Source organism: Astatotilapia calliptera, chromosome 9 (assembly GCF_900246225.1).
Source record: "Astatotilapia calliptera chromosome 9, fAstCal1.2, whole genome shotgun sequence".
Classification (NCBI taxonomy): Eukaryota; Metazoa; Chordata; class Actinopteri; order Cichliformes; family Cichlidae; genus Astatotilapia; species Astatotilapia calliptera.
In genome coordinates this window covers 1,457,501-1,480,426 of record NC_039310.1, presented here as the reverse complement: position 1 = coordinate 1,480,426, position 22,926 = coordinate 1,457,501, and the positions used below count along the sequence as shown (strand labels likewise).

Genomic DNA, 22,926 nt, shown 5'->3' with positions numbered 1-22,926 from the left:
GACCAGGTGGTCCTGCTATTATTAGATGCTTTTGTTCTTGTAAATCCTGAATATTTGTGTTAGCTGTCGATCTATGCTCTTAATGTCCTAGAGGGATAACCCAGGGGAGCAGCATCTGGAATAGGACACAGCAATATCCGGAATCAAGTATCTCATAACTTTGTGGCTAAGCCCACATTTTAATCCGAGTTGCTGCCCCTGCATTCTGGTCGATTGGTTTTGCAGCTTTATTCTGAAGGCTGATGCATGTTTAGCTCTTTCTCTGTCCTAGCATGACGCCTACCACTGAAAACATGCTCCAGCTGTTTGTGCTTGTCTCACTATTCTAATATAATACCCATTTCTGCCATATTGGAGGTGCACCTGTCACTCTCCAGGTTAATAGTCTTATCCCTCCTCCGTCTCACCACCAGGTCGCCCACGAGGCTTCAAGCTGCGTCTCCCCCTGCTGCGCTCCCTGTCCAACAGTAAAGCTTCTCTGGACGACGCAGAGGCCGGACACATCCCCACAGCAACGCCGGTGTCGCTACACCCAGAGGACCACCGTAGCCCCGAGTCCTTAGGTCTGGGGGAATTTCTGCCCCTCCCCCCACTGCCATCAAATCACCAGGAGAAGCTGAGTGGAAGCAGGTAGATGCTTGATTTCAACATTACTGCTGAGATGAACATGTTCACATTCTAAAATCACTCTAAAGTTAATTTCAGCTTTAAGCTACATGTTGCTGCAGACACTGGCTGCAAAGCTGCCAGCTGTCTGTGCCTCATCACCTCTGCTAACTCCAGTCACAGGGATTCATCTCTCGTGTTTATGGCCTTTTTGAGCTCATTGTGAAATTCTTTGACTTCAGTCAACAATGTCCAGTGTCCTGGCTGATTACCAGGACACTGGAGTCTCTCGGATCTGGAAATATTCGTTGTTTGTGTTTCCCAGGTCAGTGCTACAGAGTTGGCCTGAAGACCGCCAGGAAGACCAACGCACCTTATTGTGCTCTGAGCCTCCAGTAGCCGTTCCACCACATCAAACTCACGGAGCCCACCTGGTGGGTCCCCTCACCCATTCCACACCCTGCGTAGCACCCCACCACCGGCTCAGCCTCAACCCCGAAGGCTCGGCCTCCAACTGTTCTCTGTCGCACAGCCGCTCGCGAGAAAGCTTTCACAGCATGCGTCGCGCCTCCTCCGTAGACGAGATCGAGGCCATGAGGCCGGAATGGGATCGGAAGAACCGGCGGCCAAGCATCCGGCCGGCCAGCAGCAGCACCGGTGAGAAGGCGCAGGTGGGATCAAATGTTTTCCTGCTGGTTTTCTTACCTGATTGTTGAACTTCATTTGCATATTTCCAGGTGCAGTAAACAGCAAGTTGAACATACTGAACTCCACGTCAGACTCTGACCTCATGCGGTACCGCACCATTTCCAAAATCCCTCAGATCACGCTCAATTTTGTGGATTTCAAACCGGACCCACTCATTGCTCTGCCCTCGGGGGAGATGGACATCATAGCACCCTGCAAACTCATTGACCGGACACACAACGTCACAGAGAAGGTCACACAGGTAGGACACAGTCCATGTGCAGTGTGTCCGATGTCCAGCAGAGGCATTATTTTTGTGACATTTTGCCAGCCTGCATAAATCATCAAGGGCCTGCAAGCCATTTGCACTTGTTGTAAGTGTTTCGGGGCAAAAAGTGCTTGAGTGAAGGCCACTGACCGAGTTTCAAAGAGATGATGATGCTGAAAGGTGGTAGGCCAGTAATCTGCTTACTTCTAACAGTCCAGAGGCTAGGCATAAGCATGTACTTCTGCACACATGAAAAACTGTATTTTTTCACGTAATTTGCTTAAAAAGACGCAATAGACACCTGTACTGAACTTCTAAAGGCAGGACAGGCTCATCGGAGTCGTTGTTCTGCTGTGCTACCGACTGCTGCATTTACCAAGCAAGGCATCTCACCCCAGACCAGCTTCTTGTCTACTTTGGATGCAGTTGAGGATTGTTTTTGTTTGTTTTTAAACTCAGAGGATGATGATGAGCCTGTGAGCTGGGATGTGCCATTACAGATTACCTGTCCTTGGCTCACGGTGTGCTGAGTCTTTGAACTGCTATATAGACTTTACATATGCATATTTCTGCGTCCCAGTATGTGTTCTTACAGAAGTGACATCTTCATCTGATTGATATTTGCATAATAATCTGCTTTTTGTTAGCAAAGTAACGTTTTTATGTTTTTTTTATTAACCCCTGAATCTCCTGCAAGATCCAGAGGGCTTTACTTCTATCGAAACGTTATCGTGTGTGTGTGTGTGTGTGTGTGTGTGTGTGTGTGTGTGTGTGTGTGTGTGTGTGTGTGTTAGCCAGTGGTGCAGTTATGATACAGTGCAGATGGAGAAAGCAGTACCAGCTGTGTGCTATTTATAGAGCTGTTAGAAGAAAGGAAAAATCACGAGGTGGTTTCATCAGCACATATATGTCTGACATCCGTGTAACCTCCCTCCTGCACGACTTTACTGAATGAGAAGAAGAACAGCAGGGGGTCATGTGGAAGGAAAAGGAAATCCTACGAAACAAGAGCCCCTAATAACATCACATAGTTGCTGAGTGTTTTTCTATATTTGTTGTGAAGCCCCATACGTTCCCAAAAGTCCCCTAAAGAACTGCCTCCGCCTGCCCTCTGACCTCTGAACTGTGGAGTCCAGAGTCTGCTGTTTGTCAGTCTATTCAGGGATCAGTGTACCTTTAGACTCAGCTGAATGTACGACTGTGGTTGAGCTTTAAAGCTTCGTACTCTTCAGTCTGTGTGGCAAATGCCTGGCAAACAGGGCTTGTTGTGAGCAGAGCGCCTGCCTTTCCGGGCTGTGCCTGTAGATGGCAGCATCAAATAGGTGATGACAAGCGCAGCGATCCCTCGGAGCAGCAGAGAAGAAGATGCTGAACGGCAAACAAGGCTAAATAATTTACATGTTTCAAAAACATCTGATGTCCTGAGGAAGAACTCGTGCAGACATTCTGCACATTTATGAGCTGCACACACTCAAACTGACCTTCTGTATGGGGGTATAGAAGTGTGCTGACTGACGTATTACGCAGTTTAAACAGTGGACAGATATTTCAGTAGTGAAGCATGAGACGATTCCCTGAAAGCAGAAGTCTTTTTGGGGGACAAACATGTACAATGCAGCGATGCTCCTGGCCTTGGTGACTATAGTCATGTGTCATAATGAACAGTTATTTAACTTACTATTTAACTAACTAACTAGACTACAACACCCATACAATATACCCATACCTGCGCGTGTATGCTTCAGACACACCACAGGCAGCCGCACACACAGCAGGCTAAACTCACTCACACCCTGCAGCTCTCTGATACCCAGAGCTACTCACACATGCTGGCTCTTGACTCGGCGTCCTAGAGAGCGTTTTATTGTCATTGTGCAGTTTCTTGCACAGCAGATTTGGGTAGCTGGACCACAAAGGTGCAAAAGTAGAGAAGAGAAAACAATCTACAACGAGGGAAAAACATAAAAAGCAATATATATGTATACATATGTGTGAGTGAACGATATACATGGTGTATGCATAAGAAACACTGAAACAGAAACATTGTGGGGCTGCATAGAAGGGCAGTTATATAATATAATAAATAAATAAATACAATTATTGACATTAAGATATAAATGGAGCCATGGATGGCACACAGCAGCAGAGCTGTAGGACCCATCATTACTATCTCCTAAAGATCTTACCGAAGAAATATAGTTTGTTGTGTAGTCGTGTTATTGTGATGTTAGGGAGACGTGTGCAATCAACGCTTTTAAGGCTGATGGATTTTTCTGTTTCCACTCCAGTGTTTTTAAAAACAAATGCAAGAATTGTGTTTCGATTATGTGGCATCGCAGAAGTTGTAATTCTTTGTTGAAGTGGTGATGACTTTTGCGCCTGTCATTATTTACTACACAGTGTGTCGCATTTACTTTCTCCCATTCTATGTGGCAGCGTTGTAAGTGTGTCAGAAACCCCACAGTGGGGCGACAAACTAGATTTCTGCCTCTTCTCTCCTTTGCAAATTGCAGCATTCTGCATTTTCTGATAAAGAAATGACTTGTGTCACTCCCTCATGAGAAGTCCACGGAATAAATGCGTATGTGTGTGTTACTGATGAAGCGTCTGTTTAAAGCTATGATGAGGAAGTTGTTTTGTTTCTGATGAGCCACCGATCTCTGAAAGAGTGAGGTTGCAGTACTAAAACCCATTTTTCTACATTTCACAAGTCTTACTGTTCATATTAAACCATAAAAAGCGAAGTGTGGCTTCTTGGAGCTCTGCTGGTCTTTGCAGGCCAAACAGTGATGCGCAGGTTCACTTCCAAAGTAGAAACAGAGTGGGAGAGATGTGCAATGTAATGCTTTAGAGCACATGCAGCTGAGCTCAGCTTCCACTGGAAGTGTTGTGTGGATAGTAGGGTTTGTTGGTATAACCTTCACATTGTATCGTGATAATTCGAGGAAACTATATGACTTTTACACTATAGAAGCAAAAACTGAATAATGTTCTGACTGCAGCTTGCAGGCAGCAGCATTTATCGGTGCAAACAAAACAAAAGGTGTTTTCCATCCTTCTCTATCAGTGAGAGCGCAGCAGCTAACTCAGACTGTGACTCCACAAGGTGCCAGCAGCAGCACTGCAGTGCAACAGTCATGACACGCCATAAAGCGTAAAGTAGTCTGGGTAGTTTTTAAATGTTTTGTTTTAGTTTCCTGGGAGTACGGCATCACTGTTTTTACTAAAGCAACCTGCTAACCCTGTAACTGTTCAACACTGCAGCACAATAGGAGCATGTTATAAAACTGACGTTGCTTTTTAACCAGCATTCTGCACTTTAATACTGTGAAGAATGAGCAATGCTGAACGACACACATGTGTGTCTTTCACAAACTCTGCAACATTTGAAAATGGCCGATGCTATATATGCAGTCAGAGAGAGGTTGTGAGCCAGTAGTATATACCCTGTATATGAACGTCTTGCAGCTGGATTAATGCAGGTTGAACTGCACACTTTAGCTCTTATGGATATAATAACTTTTACCCATAAGAAGTGTTTTTAAAAATGAGGTGACATTTGTGCAAGATTTTTGCTGAGCACCGTGGTGGAAAAACTGTGGAGTGACAAAAATAGTCTTAATTAAAGTGATTTATTTGGTGCGTTTGTCTGAGCCAGCTTAGGCTCCAATGTTTTACTGGAATATATTTCTGCAGACAAACACGCACATAAATCAAGGAACCCTAATCAACTTAGTCATTGTTGGTGGTAATGGTCTCAAACTCTCTGTGTGCCATAATCCATGTTTCTCCTGTGTGTGAAGCCAGCGTGAGCTCTGAGCTGTGCTGCACAGGGAGCATGAATATAGGGCACTGGATGTATACTGCTGTTACAGACTGACATATTCCATCAATAAGCTGATTTTGCAGAACATGAGGAAAGGAAAAGTTGGGATGGGTATTGATACAGTGTGTGCCTCGTCTTCTGTGCCTTCAAAGTGCTTAATATATAAGTGTATGTACTGAAACACTGCATGCATGTAACATTTACAGATATTGATTCTGTAAAGTTGCTTGCACAGACTGAGGAAGTTATGGTTCAACAGCCAGAGGTTGTCTCTGCAGGTGAGCTTGCGGCAGAACCTCATGGCATCTACAGGTGTGTTTCCTGTGTGACGACAGTCCTTTAAAAACAACCATGAAGGCTTCTGAAGAGATTAGTGTCCATCCCTGCTTAAGTATTAAGTTAATGAGAACCACAGAGGGTTCAAACAAAGATGAACGTTTCCTCAGTGGAAAACATGCTTCCCTCTTCTCTCAGCTGAGTTTGATTCACCAGCTGTCTTCACGGGTGGTGGTTCGCTGATCTGATTGGTTAAATGCCACCTGTGATACAGCAATAGACAAAAGGTGTCTCCCATTACCTGCCAAAACATCCCACATAGTTCTGTGTGCAAAACCATCTGGAGTGTCAGGCAGTAGGCAGGCTGTGCATTTGTCCACCGACTGGACAAGAACTAAGTGAGCATATTCTCTTCTGTTTTTGTTTTTGCTGTTCCACACATGCCAGGGCATCAATCCTATTTTCTAACACTGGCTTTAAAAAGTGGCACATAGACATCCTTTGACAGCTGCAGTGGGCTCAACCCACTTACAGCAGCTGAAATGCTTTAGAGTTGGATGCTGTGTTATAAAACTACTGCAATGTCACAGTCGAGCTTTAATTATGCACCAGGAACAATCTGCCGCAAACTTAAAACCATGTTTTGTTAAGATTAAAAGTAAACCAGGGGCTTTGATCAGAGTTAGATTCCCTGCATGCCCCTGCTCTGTTTGTTAGTGCACACTGTGGCTCTGCTCCCCGTTGTTGCATTAATTAATTCCCTATTAGTCAAAGTCTGATGATGAACATTTGCATAGGGTCATGAGTATGCATTAGCTCTCTGAATAGCGTGTGGCATGAATGATTTTAAAGCAGGTATTTTTAGTAGGACCACATATTTTTTGCTTAGAAAGCACCGAGCACTGGGGGGTGGGGGGTACTCTAATGTGGCTCTGCAGTTGTTTTGGTGAGAGATGCACCTCTGGCAAAGTCCCACAGCAGGGTTACGTCCTTTAAATAGGACAGAAGTGAGGGGTTATAGCAAAGTGTTACTGAGCCGTACGCTTTTCTTTTTTAACATCTGCAGGTGTTGTTTACGATTGATAGCCATTATAAAACCTTTTATATTGAATACACTTTATTCTGCACACACTGTATACATCCCTTTACCGTCACCACGTGTTTGTCATAGAACCATCGTCGGAGGATAGGTTGTGCTGTGCAGCAATTAAAAGAAAAAAGACTCTGCAAACATCGGATTTAGTAAGTGTTGGATAGCTCAAACAATCCTCATGTTTGCAGACATTTGCAGTGCCCTGTCTCTTCTTGAGTTAGGTTATCTTTATCATTTGGGACCAGTTTTTAAATTCCAACGTCTTAATAATTGGGTGAGAAAAGCACATGCCTGAGCGTCCCAGTATCTGTCAGTTAAATGGGCTAGAATAGAGTCTGGAAGCATGTGACACACTGTAATTTAGCCACCTGCTCAGCGGCTCTGCCTCAATGCCTCAAACTGATGGAGTGCTTCCTCCATGTGAGTTTAGTGACCCACAAAGAAACAAAGAAGCATGTTGTCAGTCTCTTGAAGAACGTGAATCAAACAAAAGGATTGCCTCCAGACCTTTCCTGGTGTGTGTCAGGAGTGAGGAGTTTCTTTGAGTGTGTGACTGTAGATGTACACAGTGAAAATAATTCAGCTTTGCTTTGGAATTAGGATTGTTATCCATCCATTGATTATCTTCCAATTTTCCAAAGCCAGGTTGCAGCGGCGGCAGACTAAGGCCTGAGTTAGAGCCTGTGGTATCACCTGCACAAGTGGCTGACATCATCGACAGCATTTATGCCTGTGCAAGGTGCATTATGTTTTAATTACCTTGTGGTCATGCCCCGAATTTTTATATGCAGCAGTAACTGCAAATAAAACACCAGGTCTGGGACTTTTTCCTCCTATTCTTTGTTGGGGGGGAGAGAGAGAGAGGGGGGGCGGGTTTTAAGGGCAAGCAAGTTTTTTCACTTTTCTGTGTATTCACATTCATTCCGATAGTTTCAGAAATCCTTATAACTCCTTATATAGAGACAATGATTGTTTGATTGATTAATTGTAATCAGACATGCATAGGAGGAGCAGATGGGTGTGAACAAGCCAATCACAATAGTTGCATCAATGCAACGTGTAGTTACATTTGTACGGAGATGCAGATCTGGTGATGCCGTAACTAAGCATATGTTTTCAGAGGCTTTGTGGTTACAACTTAGTCCTGACATAGATTTCCCACTGATCCTGAGATATACAATCTCTCCAGCAGGTTCTGGGTCTACTCGCCCAACTGGCTCCTTTCAATACACTGGAGCAGAGGCTCTAATCCAAGCTCTGGATGCCTGAGGTCCTCACTCTGTCTTTAACGCTGAGCCAAGCCACCCCCTACAGAGGAAATTCATTTTGGGTGCTTGCATTCCTTACTTTTTCAGCCTTTGCCAAGATTTCATGGCCATAGTAAGGATTGGGATGTAGACGATCTGATAAATTGAAAACTTCGCCTTTTGGCTCAACTCTCTCTTCACCGTGACAATTCGTGCATTAATGCTGACATGAAGATGACCCAAGTTTAGCATAAACCTCCAAACCTCCAGTTTATGAAAAGCAAGCATCCTCCTCACACCTGCTACTTTGAGATCCTGTCCTTAAAAATCAAACAGAATTATAGAGAAGGAGCAACCATTAAGGAGTCCAACACCAACTGAAAACATGCTTAATGTTATGTCACAGACATGGACAGCTCTCACTTTTGTTATACACGGGCCTGGTGGAAGTAATGGTCCCAGAACCCCATATTCTTGCCCCCAGAGAAACTGGTCATCAGTCTTCTCCATGTCTAAAAAATCCACAGAGACATGGAGATTATAAAACTCTATCCGAACTCTCCACTAGAGCCTCCTTTCCAGCACCATGGAGAATCTTTCCCTTGGAGGATGAGGGTGATGTGTTGGCCTTGATGACCTTATAACAACAGGTCCTGCCAACCACCTCAGCAGTGGAAGTCTCTGCTCTCAACTTCCCTTCGGATACAAGATGCCAGATGGAAGATGTGGCAGCTAAAAACCCTACAGACATGGGCTTCCGCCAGCTGTTTCCAGTTCAAACAAACAAGTACTGAGTACGAAGTTTGTCTGGCAACCTTTCCCACCATCAGATTTCACTTGCCACTAGGTCACAGGTGTCGAACTCCAGGCCTCAAGGGCCGGAGTCCTGCAGGTTTTAGATGTATCCTTGATCCAACACAGCTGATTCAAACGGCTAAATGACCTCCTTGACATGTCTTTAAGTTCTCCAGAAGCCTGGTAATGATACTAATCATTTGATTCAGGTGTGTAGACCAAGAGTGAGATCTAAAACCTGCAGGACACCGGCCCTCGAGGCCTGGAGTTCGACACCCCTGCACTAGGTGATGATCTGTAGCCAGCTGTGCTCCTCTCTTTCATGATCCCACCTAAAGACTCCAAGAATACCAGGTAAACATCTAGCTGATGTTTGTTTGCTGCCCAGAGAAAACTCTCAGCCGGGGGCTTGAGAGTATCCCCGTACCAAGTGGCGGTCGAGCCTATTTGGTGCCCTGGGCGAACACTCCCTCTAACCCCCCCCCCCCCCCCCCCCCCCACACACACACACACACACACACACACACACAGAACATATTAAGGATTGTACATTAACATAAAAGGCTACCACAGCCATCATAATTCGTCAAACAATGAGAACAGGACAAATCAACAACTGACGATGACTAATTAATATTGAAATCTGTAACATAATGTGATGTTTGGAGTTTAGTTTGTTACTGTTACTATTTTTACCATTTCTTCTTGGAGTAACTGTAACCCACATTATTTCCTTAGAGATTAATAAAGTATTCTGATTCTGATTGTTTCAGGATGACCTGCCATCATCCAATCACACATCTGCTTACCTGCATCTGTTGTTTCTCCTCCTCTTCTTTTCTCTTTTTTCTAAACTGAGCACCTGATGACTTTTCTTGTCCATCTTCCATTGGTTTTAATTTTGCCCTCCAGTATGAACACCCATCCCCTACAACCTACACCTTAGTTCACAGATTCACTTTGTCTATGGTTTATTTCTGGGATTTCACACAACCCAGGATTCAAATCATGAATACATGATGGACTTGGATTTACATCATTATGAATGAAATGTGCTCTATTTGGAAGCAGCCGGCCCCTCCCCTTTCGACGGCTTGTGTGAGACTTTAAATCATCAAACTGTAAATTTTAAATTGTTATTGATCCTTTACCCCGAGTCCTAAAGTGTATATTTATTTTCTTACTCTTCTTATATTTATTGCTTGTTTACTTGCACTGCTGTAACTGGAGCCTCGTCGCCTCGTCTCTATATGCTGGACTGTCTGTAGCGGAGATGACAATAAAGTTTACTTTGACTTCAGCAGCGCGCAGGCGCACCGAGGGCTCTCGCGCTCACTTTTCGCGTACAGAATTTCGAAAAAACATCGGTGCAAATTATAAGTCTGTATCATGATGTCTGGTGTTTTTGTTGGTTTGTTTTTATTTTCGTTTTATTTTGCGAGTTGATTATTAGATGCTGCTCCAGCCAGCCAGAGAATCTCCCGCCGCCCCGCCCTCTCCTCCCTGTACCGCCAGCAGCAGGCGCACCTCGCAAACGCAGGGCGCCCTTGCTCACAGCAAATGGGCGATAGAAAACCGATCGGTGCCTGTGCCATTCCCGATATGCGCTGGCTGACGTCGGGGCAGCATGAGTACGAGCAATTTATTTATTTTTTTTTGTGTCGATGCCCGCGATGCCGCCCCCCACCACGATATAGATGGTAATACTCCACCTCCTAGCTCAGGTTCCTTACCTAGCCAAGTGCTTTGACTGCTCAGAGTAGAAAAGCACCATATAAGAACCAGTCCATTTACCATTACCTGCCAGCAAGCTGATGGTCCTTGTTCCAGAAACCAGTCTGCAGTGTTGAGGGTCTACTTGCCTAGCTCACCAACTTTGCATACCAGCCAGTTAACACTCCACTTGAGCCCAATGCCCCTCCATGTGGGTGGTGGGCCCACAGGTTGTTGGATCCATATTATTTCTTTCTCTGCCCGACCAAGCCTCACGGACACAGGCCTGGCCAACAGATGCTCGCCTTTGAATGCTCCTCTTAGGCTACGTCCACACTAGCCTGGATAGATTTGAAAATGCAGTTTTCGCCTGAAAACGCTCCACGTCCACACTAACGTTTTCAGACGTTTTCACAGAGTTGTGCGTCCTGTGCATGCGTGAAACGCAAGACGATGCGACCTGCCTCATTTCTGTTTGAATTTGAGGTGAGCTATTGTATCGACACCTTGTTGTACTAAAATTGATCCTTCCAATTAAATGAACCTAATTAATTCCACAGTTTAATTTAATCTGTCTGCCTTTTTCTGCCATCTCTGAAATATTAGGAGGATCAATCGACCAGTGGTAATTACAAAGCTCATATGAGCTCTTTATGACCTCCTGTCAGGTGTTTGAGAAACAGTGAGTCTAACTATTATCCCGTTTTCTAGTAATGAATCCATGAATTATTGTTGGAACAGGAGTAGAGTGTCATGGTGACTTTGAGGATGTTGTCTGTGCTTAACAAATGTGCTCATTCTCAGGCACATAATCTATACGAGAGTAATCTATTTCCCCCTCCTGCTGGTGAGAACCACCTCATTCAAACAACATTAGAGAGACATTGATTTGGCTATTTGTAACGCTCTATAAAACATTAGCTGCTTTCAAGTAGATTCTTGTGTGCCTTAGAGATAACACGACGACACATTTGAAGGTGGAAAATTTTACTCAACTTAAGGTGAAACGGAAATTTCTGCCAGCAAGTTTCACTTCAGTTAATTTATGGATTTAAACTAAATAATCAAATAATGATAAAATATTATGTAGAGATAATATGTCAGAAGGGGTCTGAAAAAGTTTTTTTTAAAAAGAAAACAAACAAACAGAAAAATAAGAACAGTTTTACTCCAAAACTCGAGCGAACACATTATCAGCCAGATCCCTTCCTGTCCGGGTGTATCTGCTCAGCAGGGATTGGCTAACTGAATCAGTCTCATTCACACCCAGGCAGGAAAGCTTCCCAATCTGTTTCCACTCTGATTGAATGCCTTTTACCTTTGTTGGCAGGCTACCTTTGTCTTCATCTCTCACACACACACACACACACACACACACACACACACACACACACACACACACACACACACACACACACACACACACAATATCAATGGCAGACTTTGAAAGCCAGGTGGCATGACAGAGGAAGTGAAAAAGAAGGTTCAGAGAAACCTGGAGAGACCGTGGGAGACCAAAGTGATACTGGGAAAGAAGAGAGGCTGGAACATGAAAGGAAATCCAAGGAACAAAGGGAAGACAAAGCAGACTGCTGAAGGGAAAGGAACACTGGAACTCACAGCTCACAGGGGGGAAACAAAATAAAGAAAAGAAAGAAATGCATCTGACTAATAAATCCAGGAATCTATCATTTCTCTTCATCACATAAACCAATGATGCACTCTTCTTGAATAAAAACTTCCCCTGCATAGTAATAATATATCTGCATGCTATACCCTTCCTAGAAGGCACATTAATGCTCCTCCAGCAATTGTAGTGAGATTTGTAAACCGTAAACACAAAGTTGACTTGGTGAGGCGGTCCAGCCTTTTGAGAGGAAGCCGAGTATATTTGAATGAACATCTTACAAAAAGAAATGCAGATATTGCGAGACAAGCTCGCATATTACGGAAGGAGAAAAAGACTCAAGCAACCTGGATGAGGAACTGTAAAGTGATGATTAAACTTAATGGAACAACAGAAGAAGCCAAGGTTATAACGATTAAGGATCTGGAGGAATTGGACGTTTATACGAGATAACATTTCAAGATAGGCAGACGGTTACGACCTATCACGGCTATGAGCTTAAAAACAATTAGTTCATCCTTTACCAGAACAGATGCTACTTCAGGTGGAAAAGGACAAGAGGAAGTTGTAAATTGGACATGGAAGAAGAAAAGATCAACTTAAAATATGTCGATAAATAAATGTGCGATTGTTAAGGATCCCTTTCTTTTTTGAGGTCAATAGATATTCTTAGAATAATAGACTCAGATCATAAACCATGATTTTGAAGCAGGTATTGGCCCTGAAAGGAACGTGCTTTATACAATTAATGTCACATGTGAATATTATACAGAGGAGCAATTCAGGGATAAGGTTGAAATAGCTAATACATTTTCATTCATTCATATTCATTGCAGACGTTTTGCTTCGATTAAAGATTTTCTGTATAGTTTGAGAGGCAGGTTTCAAATAATTGCTCCGTCTGAAACATGGTTAGATGAGAAGAGGGGGTTTCTGTATCGAAGGGTACGATTTATACTTTGCAAACAGAACTAAGAAGAAGGCAGGAGGAGCGGCACTTTTTGTTAATTGTGATTTGAAATGTAAAAACGTTGAATATATGTCTGTGGCTATAGACGATGTAAGGGAGTCTGTGACAGTGGAGTTGGACATAGAAAGAAGAAGTAATATAATTGTAACGTGCATATATAGGAAACCAGGGTCACAGATTGAGTTATTTACAGAAGCAGTAGAAGACTCATTGAGTAAGGCTAAGGGAAATAAGACTGTATGTTTGTGTGGTGATTACAATATTGATCTTTGTAAAGAGGCAAATGATAAGGCTGCGTCAGATTCTTTGAATTATTACTTGGTAAGGGATTTTATCCTTTAATTATAAAGCCGAGTAGAATAACAGATAAATCAGAAACACTAATTGATCATATTTTCATTAATAGTTTGGAGAGTAATATTATGAGTGGCCTCATCATAAATGATATAAGTGATCATCTACCATCTTTTTTATTTTTGATTTAAATATGAAAAGAAAGGAAGAAGTTGGTTTCATAAGTCACAGAAGGTTAAGAAATAACGAGGCAATTAAGTTCAGACAAGATCTCATGGAAGTGGACTGGATTATGTTAATGAGGTCGACGTTGCATATGGAGCTTTTAAATACTTACTTGGCCTTGTATGATAAACATTGTCCACTGGTATCATTTAAGTATAAGAAAAAGAATAAGAATATGAAACCTTGGATAACTAAGGGTCTTGCAAATGCGTGTAAGAGGAAAAATAATTTATATAGGGACTATATAACACAGAGAACTAAGAATGCGGAAATGAAATATAAAGTTTATAAAAATAAGTTGGTATTTGTAATATTTTTAAAGAAGTATTAGGTAACAAGAACACACCCTCAGATCGGCCTAATTATTTTATTAAGAATAATCAAGTTGTCGAAAACAAGACTGAAGTAGCAAACGAATTCACGTCCTTTTTTGTAAATGTTGGACCCACTTTAGCAAATTTAATTAGGAAAAATGACGACCCAGAATATGAAGCCTGGAAAGGAGAAAGGCGAGTGGTTAATTCTATATTCTTGGCTGATATTACCATAAAAGAAATCATAGCAATTGTAGAAAACTTTAGAAATAAAAAATCTACTGCCTGTGATGGTATAGACATGGTTATAATTAAAAAGACTTTAGACTGTATAAGTATTCCTCTTTGCTATATTTTGAATCTCTCGTTACAATCAGAAGTATTTCCTGAAAGAATGAAAGTGGCAAAAGTGACCCTCATATAAATCAGGAGATAAGCATAGTTTTAACAACTATAGGCCAGTGTCTCTTTTGTCACAGCTTTCAAAGGTGCTTGAAAAACTCTTTGCGCAAAGACTTGATAGTTTTATTGAAAAAAATCAACTAATAAATGGAAATCAATTTGGATTTCGTAAAAATAGATCAACGGCATTAGCATTGTTGACTTTCATTGAGGATATTTCATCTGCAACCCATAATAACAAATATACAGTTGGGGTATTCGTTGATTTAAAAAAGCTTTTGACGCGTTACAACATTATATTTTGATTTCTAAATTGTATAACTATGGTGTGAGAGGAGTGGCATTGAAATGGTTAAGGAGTTATTTACAAAATAGGTCGCAATATGTACATTTTCTCAGTAACACCTCTGAAAGATTGAAGATTGTATGTTGCGTTCTTCAAGGTTCTGTTTTGGGACCTAAACTTTTTAATTTATATATTAATGATATCTGTGACGTATCAAAAAGGTTAAATTTTATTTTATTTGCAGATGACACAAATTTTTATTGCTCTGGAGAGAATTTGAAAGATTTGGTTGAAATTATGACTTCTGAGATGTTAAGATTAAAAATATGGTTTGATGTAAATAAATTATCTTTGAATCTGACAAAAACGAAATTCATGATATTTGGCAATCGTGTAAAGGAGGAAGAAGTCATTATGTCCATTGATGGAGAATTGATTGAAAGAGTTACTGAATTTCGCTTTTGGGTGTAATAGTAGATGAAAATTTGACGTGGAAATCACATGTTGAGTATATTAGAAAGAAGATGGTTAAAAGCATTTATATTTTGGGAAATGGAAGAGATTTATTAGACTATAAAACAATGCACATTTTATGTTTTTCACTGTTTTTCTCATACTTTAGTTACTGTGTGGGTGTTTGGGGGAATACATATGAGAATACTACAAAACCTCTAAACTTATTACAGAAGAAAGTGATACAAATGATTCATAACGTTAAATATAGAGAACATACAAATAAATTATTTATAAAATTGAAATGATTAAAATTAGGCGATTTAGTGAAACTACGCACACTATTAATTATGTTTAAGGCTAAAAATAATATTTTGCCTTTTAAGTTACAAAGAGTATTTTTAACGTGTTCGAGGAGAGAAGACAGCAGAAGGAAATTTCATTTTAAGCATCAGCTAGCTAGGACAACAAAGATTAATGAGTCCAGCGGTTAGGAGTATACGACTGTGGAAGTCTCTTCATTATAATTTAAAGAGTTGTATAAATTTACATTGTTTTAAAAAGTGTTACATGCTTAAAACGATAACTCAATATGAAGAATGTGAATGAAATTGGAGTTAATTTAATAAGGAGCCATTATTTTTTGCCTCGTTTATTTTATTTACTCATCTTTTCTCCTTGTTACTATGTGGAGTGGTACGTTCTGATTGGAAATGTGTTGTTAGGATAAATGTTAATGTTAGTTTGTTCCTTGAGTTTTGGTGCCCGCTTGCAAAATAAGTTGGATTGTAGATGGGGGCGGGGTTTAATATGAATATTTTCTACTTCCTGCTTTACTGATAGACAGTGTGGTTGGTTTGTCTGAAAGAACTAACTGTGGAAACTGTTGTACCAAGTGTGAAAGAAATAAATGAAATGAAGAATCTCACAGTCAGTTTAAGCCACACCTCCACCTATTAAATGACGGTGCTTATGCTCACCTGCAGTGCTGCTTGTTGTCCCACCCTTCCACCACCCAAGCACCCACCTTAGTTTCTGGGGGGGTATTTACTCATCAGTCCCCAACTTGTGGTGAGTGATGAACTCTGGGCTTGGATGCCAAACTCCAACTGTATTCTGTTTCTGTGATTAGTCAACTGAACCACCAGATGTGGTAATATGGGAACATCTGTAAGTTACAGATGCACCACCCATCACCAACTGTGGAAACCAGTGCAGTGAGATAAATTCACAGTTACAAACCACAAACAACCCAGTCTCGGATGGTTATGCGAAGCTGCCGTGTAGCGTTGGCTCTGCTCACCTAATCCGTTTTCTGTTAATTGTAGTGACGCATACACATGCTTAGTGAATGCATCCTCTTATCAACACTGTACTGTATCTGGATACGTGTGTGAACGTATTTTCCACAGCAGCAGGAATGTAACCTCACAGTGCAACAGAGGAATGATGTCATGCCACACAGTCTTCATCCTTCTCTGCTTCACCTCGTCTTATTTCTCCACAAATCCTCAGCGTACGTCACATCCATCCTCACTTTCTTACTACTTCTGTCATTTCTCTCGCTTCTCCTCCCATTATTTCTCTCCTTCCTGTTCTTTTCTTTGCTTCTTTTTCTTTTTATCGTCCCCTTTCTGGTCTCTCCTCTGCTTTCTGTCTCCATGACCCATTTCCTTGGCCCTGGCCCCATTAATCACAGTGTTGTGGGCTTGGCCTGCCCGCCGCCCTGCCTGGCTGCCCTTCTTCATCATAGCAAGTAATTGAATCAGAGAGGGCTCAAGGTCCCGACAATATGCAGCCATTGATTAGCCTGTCATTTACCCTGCTTACGTATGACCTAGTTACTTTTTTGACTTGGACGCAAGAGCTGATGTGGTGTGAATATCTGTCTGATGGCTGAGATCTGTCTATATTTGCCAGAGCAAATGACTGTCTGACTTGAAAAGGTGCCCTTCCATCTCGTGCTATTGCAATGCTACAATATGCTGTGTTATCTGGATCTGGGAAAACAAGGTGCATGATAAATAAAGGAGGGGAACAAGGCAGAGGGGCGTGCTAAATATACTAATGGAAGAAATGCATAAAAGCATAAAGAACGTAAAAAGAATAAAACGCAGGAATAAACAGACATTTAAAGTCTTGGAGTAAAAGAGCTTAAACTCCATGATCTGCTGTATGTTAAATTACTTTTTTCTTCTGCACTCTTAATTATGCTGTTTGTTATGAGCAGACTTGCTGTTGTGCAGGGAACACAAATGAAATGCTTTGTCACACACGTTTCAGTTCATCAAGGACCATTTTTCCCGCAGTTTCACCTCCATTAAAGTACTGTGACCTGTACATTTCACTTCAGTCATCGTGCTACGGTAACTACGACTAAGGCTGCAGACGCGCTGTTTCAGTCTATGGTTTTGGTCTTTCTTCAAAGCCACCGAGGAGTTTACAGATATCAGATCTTCTATCAGCTCATTGTGTCACTGCAAACGCTTATCTTACAATCTGCGAGGTCACAGTTTGTAAGATAAGAATAACAAGTAGCAGCCAAATCGTATGAACAACTTCTAGACCTCTGTTCAGAATGGTTTACCTGCGGAGACGAAAGAAGGATTTAACAGCATTAAAGCCCAGATATTTTAGTCTGAGCAGCTTTACATTGCTGTGATGATGCGAGTTTTAAAGCTTTGTGGAAAAGCTGACGCAGTCTGTGTTGGGTTTGAGGAACAATAACACAAATTTGAAGTGCAGTAAAAACAGCAGCAAGTGTATTTTCCCTCTTAAAACCCATTTTAATATAGATGATATATTGCTGAATATAACTATTTTTTATTTATGTGGATAATGTGTAGCATTTATGTCGTTGTTTAACTGAGATTTTTGATCAAAATGTTACTTTGTTTCCAAAAAAAAAGATACTTTTTCATAACATGTAGACATGTTCATACTGTCATCATTAGTAGATCCCCATTCATCATCCAGTGTGTGAATGAGTTAGTAAGAAACATTATTTTAAATAGCTCCATACAACATTATTATCATTTGCATCTTCAGATCAGTGTCTGACCTTACAGCAGAAGTACGATGTGATGTAATATCTGAATTATTATGCTGACAATACACAGCACACTTGTAAGGATCAAAGTTTGTCTACACCCAACAAAATTATATTAGCATTCAATCAACACTTCAAGCTTTTCTTTTTGTTGTTACAAACCGGATGAGAGAATGGAGCACACACACGTGCTACCACACACGTGCTACCACACACGTGCTACCACACACGTGCTGGTGGAGGTCATAGAAATAGACCTCGTTCCCTGTGGCTTCTCTTTTGCGTCAGTAAATTTAAATCTCAAGCTTTCAGTCATTTTAGTTCTCGCTTGCTTAAGATTCTCCCAATTTCATGCCTTCCACAATCGATTTTGCTCACCACCCCGCCTGGGAAATGGTTGCGTCCGGTTCGAGTTAGCGGGGTAGTCGGGGACCCACCTCGGACCGATTCATCAAAGGGCACAGAGGGGGCAAGGCGGGGCGAGAGAATGGGCTCATCTCGGGAGGCAGTCGAGTGAACCGAGGAAGGCACCGAGGTGCTCTGTCACTGACACACACAGGCACACACTGACACACACTGACACACACAGGAGCGTGGATACATCCTCATGTGCTCGCTCACATGCACAGGTGCGAACTTTCTACATTACCCATAAAGTCAGCGCCAACAGCAGGATTGGAAAATCAATAGCTGACTCTGTCTCTCTTATGCACAGACGCACACACTTACACACCGACCTGTGTGCGGTACTACCTGCAGCAGCATCATGACAGCAGGTTCTCTCGAGAGTACAGAAGCTCTCCAGAGGTTTGCTCAGTGTCGACTCCTCAGTGGCCGTCAGGGAATGGAATCACAGGCTGCCATTTAAACTCAGTCATTATCCATGACCCTGGTGCAGACCTTCAGCCCTGCGGAAATATCATGGTGAATGCCAGCAGCACTGCAACTGCACATCATTACAGCAGCTGCCAAACGTAGAAGTTTCTGTGCCTCATGTTGGTTTATGGTTGTGTTTGTGTGCAAGCTCGTGTCTATGACTTCAATGTGCTTAAATCTTTTTGTAATGTGGAAAAGTTCATTAAAAGAATAGAAATCTTTGCCTGCGCAGACATAATAGATCACAGGCAGAGCTTTCATATTTACTAGGACAGGGGCAAAGAAGTGTGTGTGTGTGTGTGTGTGTGTGTGTGTGTGTGCGTGCATGTGTGCGTGCGTGTGTGTGTGTGCATGTGTGTGTGCGTGCATGTGTGTGTGTGTGTGTGCATGTGTGCATGTGTGTGTGTGTGCGTGCATTTCCCCATTGTCTGGGTTTGTGTGCTGACCATCTGCATGTGCAGCTTGCAGAGGAGCTTGTCTACTCAACGTTTCTGGTTCATCTGTGTGTTAACAAATGACTTTATGTACACCACATAGTTGTGTCAGGCTAATAAAATTACACTTGTATGCTCCCAAACATACACCACACACAAACACAAAGCAGGCCTCCCCATATGGTGCATGCTGCAGTGAGAAATCACCTAATGTTGTATTTTAATCGGGTTAGCTCTGCTTCCTGCTCAGAAAGCTGCTTAGTGCACAACTTCAATAACTGGGAAACAGACCAATCCAAGCTGGGATAACTGCAGGGTGGGCCGTCTCATCTCAGGCGTGTGTGTCTAAGCTAGTGGCACCACCTGGCAGGTTCATTGAAAGGAGAGCCGTGTGTCGTAAAGCCGGCGGTAACTGGACTCTCGGCGTCGCAGCCAGCATGCCATGTCATGTCTGTCCTGTCACACGCTGCTGCGGAGCATCATGGGAGCCGGGAGCCCGTCCATTCTCATCGACCCACCTGCTGAGACTGACTCATTCTCCAAACTTCCAGCTCCACCGCAGGCTCGTCTGCTCCCTTCCTCTCTGCCTCTCTCTGTTCTTACCTCACAGTTCAGCTCCTTCCTGTATTTATCTGGGTGATCAGTCTGCTTTTATATTTTTCCCCAGACATTTGGTTTGTAGTGTGGAGGAAAAACAGCGGAGGGATTTCTACTCTTTTTTGCAAATGAAACAAGAGTAAACCTAATCTTTGGAATCAAGTAGAATTAAACAGGCTGGTGTGCAGGGCTGACGTTAGCCGCCCGGCTCGACGGTCGGTTCAGCTTGAGGTTACAGTGTAATCTCAGGACACAGATACTGTAGCACGCCACTGTTTGTGATTACTACGACAGTTTAGTCACGTCCACTGCTGAAACCACAGCACGCCAATAAAACCACAGAGCAAACTTTGTAATTATTTTGAGAGAGAAGCTCACATCTTTGAACGTTGCTAGCAGCACCAAGAGGGAAAGCATGACTGCAAGAATATGTTTTTTGGATTATCTACAAATAAAATAACACTTCATTATTCATCTGCCTTCTCCCAGCTTTTTCTTCAATGCTTGTCTTGCTGCCGAGAAAATATCATTATTAAAGCGAAACACGATGCATCATCAACCAAAAAATAACGAATGCGAGAATCCATGAAGACATATTATGTGTAGGAACAGCGGGAAGCTTTGCAGCCTTTGAAGTTACAGTCCGGAGCTGTTTCTGCCTCTCTGCGCTTTCCCTCGCAGCCTGTCGAAGGTTGAAACGTAGCAGTGGATTCTGGGATTTTGGCCCGTGGCAAAGCAACTGTTCAAGTGTGTGTGTGTGGACCCACATCCCCATCGGTGGGCTGCCACAGTTGTGTGTGTCACATTTACATAGTGCACACATATGCTCCAGTTTAACAGAGACACAAAGAGCACTTTGAGCTAAAATGTCAAAAAGAGATCTTATTTCATATTCCACCCTGCAGTATTAATGAGCTGCCTCTCAGCTTGTGTTTCCTGTCTGTGTGCGCACACATATGTTTGTGAAAAGAAGGGAAATAGAGCGTCTGAGCACAGAGTGTGGATCGGAGAACTATATTTGCTCCTCTGGGAGTTTTTGCAGCAGCTGTCACAGGCTCATCGGAGCTGTTAGCCCTTCCTGGTACCCTCGTGTGAGCTACTTCCCTTTAGAATAAATGGGAGGTACACTTGATTTGTTTCTAATGGAAGTGTTGTCATCCTCACATTTCTCATGAAAAGTCAGTGTTTTTATTCAAAATACCAGAAAACCTAAATTATGTGGGAATTTGTCGTGTTTCCAGAAATATCTCAGCAGTGCAATGCAGCTGTTTGGATACCAGGCGACATACCCCTGTATTCAAGCTGGCATTCTGCTTAACCTCACACTCCAAGTCATTTCATAGTGACAGCACGAAGCCATGCAAAATGCTGAGCAAATACTTTCGGGGCTTTGCTGTAATTTCCCATAGTTTTGCCTGTTTTCTGCTTCTGCTAAGAGAACGTAGACAGTTTAAGGAAGACTGTCACGTTTAATCCTCTGTGCTTTGAACATACACTAATTCACTGTAAGAGCTTTTTGGCCAAAAGTTTTCTGATATACAGAAAATACTTCGATGAACTTTTTCATCAAGTTAAAAAAATCACGTTTGTGTATATTTTGGAAAATATCACCAGAGAAATTCTTCAGACTCCAAAACTTTACATATGAAAGTTAAATAACACATTAAAAAAGGCATCTTAATTGAATTATTCACATTACAATTGCACGTTTCATTAAGTCAGTGTTGTCTCTTGCAATGTCTCGTTCTCATTCCACCTAAACGGTGTTATGATGCAGTGAAGCAGGAAACCTCTGGAGCCAATTCCCCGAGGAGGGTCACAATATCAATGAATCTCTCTCCTGTATCTCCATCACGACACTACTTAGCATGCACAGTCTGTGCTGTCCCCTTTGTTGGCTCAGTCAGTGTGGACAGTAGAATGAAGCCCCTAACTGCCATCACACTGCACATAGCAATGAGGCTGTTATTGTTAGCAGACAGTGGAGAGCTATAATTACAGTGTTTGGGTGTTTATTAGCGTACTGTAAAGGTGTCCCATGAGGGTGCTTTCACAGCCCTCGTTCACGCTGACATGGCAGAGGGTCGTTCCAGGGAAAGGACGAACAACGTGACGAGCGATGTTGACACATCAGCACTTTCTGCTCACTTTGAAACGTTCTAGCATCATTCCAGAGGACATCAAATCTGACTTCACAGACACGCAGCGTGCCTGAATGAATGTGCAGTTCTCAGCGTGCTGAGTGAAACATCTAAACCGAGATCCTAATAAATATACAGAGATGGTGGTACAGAAGGGACAACTGTGCACAATAACTCAGATTTAGACAGAATTAGCAACAATTCATACATGTTGTGCTTCTCATCCAGAAATGCAGCCACAGTTACAGAAGTGCAAACAGGACCTTCTAGTAACACAAGTGTAAAAAGTAGGAGCACAAAAGTGTGCACATCCACAAAGCTCATTTGTTTTGACTGACCAGCAAAGCGCATAATCATTTCATTTTGACACATCTGGAATTCAGCTTGCAGCTACATGCAGATGAAGTATTGATACCAGTGATGTTTACTGGGGTCAGCTCAGACAACTCAGCTCCTCCCAGTTTCTTTAACAGTGACTCGCACATTCTGAAGAGGGAAAAGCATCGGAGTAAAAACGACCTGAGCAGAAACGCTCTTTAAACAAATGCTACTGAAAGGACTTTGTTCCACTAGATTGGAGCAGCAGCACTTTAACATGCTGTGGTATTTCTAAAAGAGCACAGATTCACAGTTTAAAAGAGCAAATCCCTCACAGCCTCCACGGCGCTCTGTGGGAGTCTCTGGCTATTCTTTCTTTATCTCCCCCTCTTTCCTCCCTCCCTCTCTCCTCCTCGTTCCCTCTTTGCC

At 42.4% G+C, this 22,926-nt stretch overlaps 1 protein-coding gene across 2 annotated transcripts in view; it reads left to right on the top strand.

Moving 5' to 3' along the window:
- The window catches only part of kcnh2b (potassium voltage-gated channel, subfamily H (eag-related), member 2b), a 249,338-nt gene that overhangs the window by 130,023 nt on the left and 96,389 nt on the right, over positions 1-22,926 (top strand). For both annotated transcript variants that reach the window (XM_026180214.1, XM_026180215.1), the window contains 3 exons: positions 414-630; positions 932-1,263; positions 1,344-1,555. In XM_026180214.1, coding sequence (XP_026035999.1) covers positions 414-630; positions 932-1,263; positions 1,344-1,555 — 761 coding nt within the window. The remainder of the gene's footprint in view (positions 1-413; positions 631-931; positions 1,264-1,343; positions 1,556-22,926) is intronic.